The 8,073-nt window shown below is 33.5% G+C and overlaps 1 protein-coding gene across 1 annotated transcript; it reads left to right on the forward strand.

Moving 5' to 3' along the window:
• Positions 1–590: 590 nt before the first annotated feature.
• On the forward strand, positions 591–2,218 carry LOC107928218 (uncharacterized). Its single transcript, XM_016859405.2, has 3 exons — positions 591–1,020; positions 1,471–1,578; positions 1,673–2,218. Exons 1-3 carry the CDS (start codon positions 709–711, stop codon positions 1,982–1,984), a joined length of 732 nt encoding a protein of 243 aa, XP_016714894.2. The 5' UTR covers positions 591–708; the 3' UTR covers positions 1,985–2,218.
• The last annotated feature ends 5,855 nt before the right edge of the window (positions 2,219–8,073 follow it).

An 8,073-nucleotide genomic window follows, 5' to 3' on the forward strand; every position in this document is an offset into this window, starting at 1 on the left:
ATACATATCTTAAAATAAAAAAAAAAATTATAAAATATTTTTTGTTGTGTATAATTTTAAAATAAAAAACAACTCCATTTAGAGAAACTACGACTCACGTTCTTTTTAACCACCTACAACTTTACATGCTTTTGAAAAATCTATATTTTTACCTACTATTACTATTTTTTTCATGCATTATTATATTATTAATATAGATATAGTAAATAAAAGGTTAAAAATTTAGTCTTTTATTTTTAAAAAAAATTGAGATGTATTAAAAAATTCAATCCTACTACTTTTCAATTCACAAATTTTAGTTAGGAATTTTTATCAAAATTTGTTATATCTTAACATGTTTATTTTCAGTCAAGTATATGCAACATTTATAAGGAGAGTCTAATCAACATGACAAGGTAACAGACCTTAATGGAAAATAGTAAAAATGTTAATGGTAGGACTGATATATTTAAATTAGAAAAGTAAGAGGACTTAATTTTTAATTTTTTAAGTAAAAATATTAAATTTAAAATTTTGTCAAAGTAGAGGGACTAACAGCATATTTTGGCCAAATACAATAATACTCATAAGCTTGATATGCTTGGCCCAAAACTAATCTGAACAAACGGGCCAAATCCAAACTAACATTCAAGTTGTTTCTTTGGAAAAAAATAAAGCTTTTACTTCAACGACTCATCAGATCCACCAAAAACCAAATTACTAAAAAGTATGGCGAAATCGGCGGTTTATTTTCTTCTTTTTCTGATGACGGCGGCGACGCCATCACTGTTGGTGGAGTCAAGCGACGACACGAACCACGCGTACTTACCGTGTTCGGACACGAAAGTACAGATTTCGGATGGGTTCACTTTTGGAATCGCGTTCGCATCGAGACAATCATTCTTCTTCAACAGCTCACTTCAGTTGTCGCCTTGCGATCGCCGGCTCTCTCTGTCAAACGCCAACTCTCGCCTCGCTCTGTTTAGACCTAAAGTTGATGAGATCTCTCTCCTCACCATTAACACCTCCTCTTTTACGCCGGTCAGCTATCTACTCTTATTCTATCATTGTTTAATAATTTATTTGAAATATTCAATTACTAGAATTTCTGGAATGATTGGATCTGAGGATCCTTGGATTAGAATTAATGTAATTTTTAAGTTTACTTCGATCTTTATGGTCCAATTTTGTGTTTGCTTTGTTGCAAAAAAGCAAAATGAGATAATAGTTAAATCTTAGTTGACTAGAATTGAGAAAACAATGAAAGCAATACCGTTCTGATTGCACATTTTGCTATTGAAAAGAAACCATATTTGCTACCAGAATAGCAAGTAGTAAAAGTGTCAGCCAAACAGTGCCCAAATTGTCAAATTTGTTCTTAACAAGCCAAATAATCTATTTGGAGCACTTCCTTTACCTTGTCAAGTCACAGACTTGTAATTCTGTCACATGAATATGATATATAATGTCTGCCAGCTTTGATATTTTCAGGACGTAGTTGGTGGGTATATGGTTGCGTTTGCTGGTCGAAAATATGCTGCAAGGTCTCTGCCTGCGTTTGTTGCAAACGGCACCTACACTGTAACAAGCTTCACTCTGGTAAGGGATAAGAAGAATGGATTTCTTTTAATGGTATTAGTTTTTTTACCTCAGTAAAAGTCTATAGAAACTGATGATGGTTTTGTTTATGCAGGTGCTTGAGTTTAAGAAAGGCAGGCTGCAAAACTTGTTTTGGAAAAGGGATGGTTGTGCTCAATGTTCGGGAAGATCAAATTTTGTGTGCCTAAACAAACAAGATTGTGCAATTAATACAAACAACTGCAAAAACCATGGAGGGTCTGTTGATTGCAGTATTGGGATACAGCTAGCATTTTCTGGGACAGATAAGCACCTTTCTGCCCTGAATTCATGGTATGAAGTTGAGAACCTTCGGCAGTACTCACTGTTTGGCCTTTATTCTAATCTCAGGGATTCTCTCACTAGCCAGTATAACAAGTTCTTTTAATGGGGCTTTTGATTATTGGTTACATTTTCCTTCAGTTATTGTTATGTTGTACTTTTTTTTTCTGCTGTTCAATTGATGTTATGTCTACAATTCTACTTCTATCTTTGTTTCTATTCCTTTGGGGTGAAACTACTGGTCTTATAGTTCATGGAGGGTTATGTGGATAAATTATGTACAATTGCTTTCTTTTTTGTTTGTAATTACGAATCTGATTCATATGGATGCTTCGTTCTACATGTCATCTAGCTTTAACTTCTGATGTTGTTAATGGTATCTAACTTCTTGAAAGATTTTCTCATTTGGTTGGATTTTAATATTCTCTTTGTTATCAACTGATTTTGCACTTAAAGTCTTTATGATGCTCTGCTATTTTCACAAAGCTATCCTTGCATTTTTAGTTTTATCTGTATCTGTTTGCTCCCTTGTTTAATTCGGACATCTTCAATAGGTTTCATCTTTTTAAATGAGCATTTGTAGGCCTTGGTCTCTGTCTTCACGTCAGCTTATTTTTTATCATTCATTTTGTCAGTAATGGGCACTCCATCTCCTTTTCTTTTGTTTAAAATATATTATTTTCTGAAGTTACAGTTTCTTATAGAACCACACAACTGTTGTAATATTTGTATCTCAAGTATACTTATTCATTCATAGCCATAAAGTGCTGCTAGTCTTTCTTTCATCTTGAAAATCATGTGGGTAACATTTTTTGTCAATCTCATCCTTCTTCTAAATGACTGAGTGAAAACCTCAAAACCACTCCACTTTGTGTCTCATTTTGATATCTAGTTGTTGCCAATGTTCATCATCACTTAAACCTAGTAAGTTTACCCCCCTTTTTTCCCCCCAAAAAAAAAAAAGGAAAAGAAAAAGAAAAAAGGGAACTGCTTCATTAGAAGCTCTCTAAACTTTATCTCAATACAAGGTAAGTGGTAAGCCTTACTAATAACTTTAGCACAAGTAGAATTTTGCATTCTAGGAGAATGCAAGCACAAGTAGTAATTTACATTCTAGAAGTATTTTACAGCTTAGTAGAATAGTAGTTATAATTTACATCGTAGGAGAAGAGAACAAAAGGGAACTTAGCATGAGTACTCATTCATCTCTCCTGGTTAAAGCTTTGTTCTCCTCCTCTTTAGTGTGGCAATGCCCAATCTTGTCTTGAAGCTCTATACGGATCACCCTTGGAAGTCTATTTGTGGGTTGTATCTTGCATATAAGTTGGTTTCAGAGTCAATCCCAAATTCAAGCTCAGATTGGGCGTTTCAGTGTTGTAGCTCCCTATATCTTGAGAATGGCTGTGGAAGGTTGGTGCTAGGTTCTTGTCAATGCTGGAGCTAGTTCCTGCTGTCATACCCTCAGTTGTAGCTGGTTTCAGAGTCAATTCTACACTCGGACTCAGTCTAGGCCCTTTTGTCTTGTGTCTTGCTATATCTTGGGAAGTGCTGTGGTTGGTTGGTATGTGCTCCTTGGTGATGCTGGGGGTTGTAGTTGCAGTGATTCGACCTAGTTCATGGTTCAGGACATCTGCCAAATGATACTCAGTTGTAGTTGGTTTCAGAGTCAATTCTAAACTCGAACTCAGTCTAGGCCTCTTCATCTTGTATCTTGCTATATCTTGGGAAGTGCTGTTGGTGGTTGGTATGTGCTCCTTGTCGATGCCGGGGGTTGTAGTTGCAGTGGTTTGGCCTAGTTCATGGCTTAAGACCTCTGCCGAATGATCCTCAGTCTCAGAAGGCTGGAAGGTAGCTGTTGATTCACTGGAACTGCTGTGGCTGGATAAACCCTTATTTCTGTCAGGGTTTTGGTTCATAAAAGGAAAGCAAGGACCTTCATAAGAACCGGTACATTTCTCTGCTTTAATCCTAAGCTGCATCAAACCTGTTTCATCTTGCTCTCCATAGATGATCACCTTGTCACCCTCGCGAAGCTTCTTACTCTGAACAAAATGAATCCATTCATTGATGAGAACAGGCTTTGGATGGTTTGGCTGTTTACGTATAGAGCAGCTAAGATTCCAAACACATCCTTTCTCATCTTTGACAACAAAATCCTCCCGAGGGTTGCCCTCCAAACTTGCCCCTGGCTTTGGGAAATGTTCCATATTGAAGTATTCCATTGGAACTGCCAATCGCCTGTTGATATCTGTCTTGCTGAGTCTCTTCTCTAATATAATCATTGGTAGCCCTAATATAACCATTGCTAAAGAGCTACCCTAGACTACACTGCAAAGTAATAGGGAAGTTATGAGAGAATTTGAGAAATGAAGGAAAGTAAGAGAGAATTTCAGAGAAGTAACAGCTACAAGCTCTCAACTAATGACCTTGCTGCAAGCTTCTTCTTTAAGCCCCTATTTTTATAGAAGCAAAATGGCCACAAACAGGTTGTGTTGTAGTAGCGCGAATGAGAGATGGCTTTTGTTTATTTCCAAACCATAGCGATATACATATAGAGAGTGCTTAATCATAAACGATCCTAAAAGTGAGGTTCTCAATCGACTCTCCCCCATGGTCTGTCGCGCGGTCACCAGTGGCGTGATTCACTGATATATTATCATTTTCACATTACATCCCATTATTATTATACTCCAAAAAAATGTCAATTCCCTGGATGACGTCTGCCCTTGTCTGGGGAATACTTGTTTCAATGGCGCGAGTGCCCGGTTGTAAGAAGCGTGGATTGCCGCTTTTCGTGGTAGGTTTTCGTCGCCCAAAAAAGAGAACCAGGTCGGTCGGTGCTGTACGACTCATTTTTTTTCTTTGGGGTCGCGCGGCTGTTGAGTGATGTCTTCTAGATTCGAGTATTTATTGGTGAGAGGTAAAAGGGAGGATTAGTAGAGCGATACTGCCGCACCAACCTTCGGTTATCGTGCGGGCTCGCATCGCCTGTTTCAACATTGGAGCGAGTTAACACCAGTATATGCAGATTTGAAGACAATCTGCTAAATGCCAGTTTATACAACTGAATTCTTATTTTTTTTTAAAAAAATTAATAATAAATCGTGTTTAGGAACTCAAGATGGAAAAGTACTTTTCCCCCAATTCATTTACATACAACACGGTAAATATGATTAAAATAAATATCAGTTAACAAAATGACTTAATAAAATTCAAGGTCTTCGAAATTAAATTGGTGGTCGAATTGATTTGATCATTGATTCTTGATTTCATTAGTCTGACCAATATATTTGGTTCAATTAAATAAACTATTAAAAATTATATTTAAAAAAAGAGAAAATTGATTTAATTGATCTGACTGTCGCAAGTTAGCTAATACAACCTGTTTATTTCATATTGGTGCCCCGGTTGGTTTCCAATCCGAACTCCAAACAGTTCGACTGACCAATCCGATTTTAAATACAATGGTAAAAATCTTAACTTCATATTTATAATTTTAATTCTCTATTATAACTCTTTGATGATAATTAAGATTTAAATAAATGAATATTTTTATGAAAAATATTTATAAATAATTAACAATTTAAAATACAATCTTAATGAATAACTAAAATTTAAGAGAGGTGAATCATGATCTCGTGTCCCCCTATCGATTCCACCTCTCTATTAATCTGGTTTCAATATGCATTCTAATACAATTTATGAGCCTTTCGACATATAAGGTAAGGTTTAGAGCTTTGATAAGATAAAAATTTATATTTAGACTCGTAACCTTGAGCACTTAGTTACTCACAAATCAATATATGAGCAAAAAGTATCAAATTCTCTTATTCTCATAATTGAATTTTCACACTTATTTTTCGAGTCCATTTCTTTCTCATTCCTTTCTTCACTTCCTTTCCTTTCAAAATTTTTCCTTTTTTTTTCTAAGTACAGATAATGAAATTACATTTTTTCATGCTCTCACATATATTTCATAAAATCCTTTTTAATGCGATCCTAATTATCATATTTCGATACTTAATTTCGAGATGATAAATCTTTAAACATTAAATACTTAATTTTATTTCTCCTCCAAGGTAATAGGCTAGAAGATTCTAAAATCAAGTTCCTATTTCTTGGATAAATTCTAACATAAAACCTAATGGTCTAAATCCCACGTAACACATTCCATGTCAAGTCAATATATAATCCTCCTTTGATGATTGTCAATCATTCAAGCTTATATAGTAAAACCTTTTAAAATCATGTAAAAGCGTTAAAACTATTAACTAGGCTAAATGTTCATGAAAAACACACAAATAAGCACATAAAAATTACCTAAAAATAAAGAATAACATGGGAATCAAGCAAAAATATGCATAAACAAATCTTAAATGGCCTCGCCTCCCACACACTCAATGTACCCAATGTTCCAATCAAGAGTCGAAAAGAAAAGAAAGCCCTCTCATTTAAATGCTCAGAAAATTAAACTAAATTTCCCCGAAGTCTTCTTGAAACGTCGAAAACGTAGCCTCTTCTAACGAGTTGGACCTACATTCAATTAAACCTAGATAAAATTAAACTTAAACAAAAACTAATAAAATATGCATAAACAAATCCTATATTACATCTTCAACTTAAATTCAATATTGTCTTTGTTATAATAAACGTTGATAATAACGGTAGAACGATTGCAAAACAATATGAAAAGAAAAATAAGAACAAATAGATTTTACGTGGAAAACTTTTTGAGAAAAAACTACGGTTAGAGGAGAAGAAATTTACTAATGTTGGAAACCAAATGATACAAGAGGAGTTTCGACTATATCTATTTAAAGGTTGAAAAGCTCTATTCTAATCAAAGTCAAATAATATAAGTGCAATTCTATATGGGCTCAACTTATGTAGTATAGTCGGTAATGCGGGGCCTTCCACAGATCTCCTAATTTTATTATTGTGTATATATCATCAACAAATGACGAAATTCAAGTCATACAAATTCTAATAGTTCATGTTCCTCTTGAAACTTCGAAAATATGTCTTCTCCAAATTAAGTGGACCTATATGAAATAAACCAAGGTGGAAATTAAACACGACTAAACTCAAAAAACTAATAAACAGTGACTGAAGTAAAAGCAAAAACAAAAAATTTCGAGCGATTAAATCTCACATTGCTCCTCCTCTAATCTCATCATGGTTTGTTCTTAGTCTTATTCACTAATACATTAACCTGGTACATGAACAAATAAAGATCACATTCAAAGAATTTAAACTTCAAAATACAATGCCTACATATGAACTTTAAGAAATCCATCTAATCTCAATATAAAAAAATGATCTAATCACCGCATGTAAGATTATAATAAAGATTTCTTGTTTCTATCATGATTAAAACATAAGGCATAAAATTCAAAGACTAAAGATAAAAAGGGAAAAATCTCACCAAACATTGAAGTTTCCCTTGAAAATCTTGACTATCTATCAATCAACTTAAAAGAGGTAAGAGGTGAGAGAAAGTAACATAATTACAATTTATGTTAGGTTTTTGGGCTCATAATGTAATAATTTTATTATATTTGATAAATTATTGAAATGATAAAATTAATTATTCATGGAAATATATAAGTATTTTTAATTATCTCCATGTTTGAATGTTTTCAATGGTTTTGTATGTGTTATTACAAAAATTCGGTAAAGAAAATCTCAAATACACAAACGGAACATGAATAATAACTCAAACAGCAAACGAAGAAATAAGACAAAGCTCCTAGGCGTGTATCAAACCACTATCTTTAAGGTTCTATTCGCTCCCATCTATACTCGGTGTGCAAATGAGTTTCAAGCAAATGAAACTCAAGGATACAATGAAGCCTGTTGACTATTTGTGTTTTGCATTGACAAAAATACTACATAAGCACAGAGTAATGTATAACAAGAAAATCAATTTTTATAAAGAATTTCTGCATTAATTCTTTATAGAACAATCTAATAATAGAAGAAGATGGAGGAATGATAGAAATTTTTTTTGAGAATTTTTGGTATGTTTTCCAAATGAAATCTAAATACTATTTATAGGAATTTTCATGTCTCTTCGTAAAGACATATTTCAATAAATGTCTTTTCTGATTAATCACATATGTAAAAGAGACATAATTTTTCATTTAATATCTCTTGATTAAACATAACTATTCAAAAAAATATTGTTTGAATAAT

Source organism: Gossypium hirsutum, chromosome D01, assembly GCF_007990345.1.
Source record: "Gossypium hirsutum isolate 1008001.06 chromosome D01, Gossypium_hirsutum_v2.1, whole genome shotgun sequence".
NCBI lineage: Eukaryota > Viridiplantae > Streptophyta > Magnoliopsida > Malvales > Malvaceae > Gossypium > Gossypium hirsutum.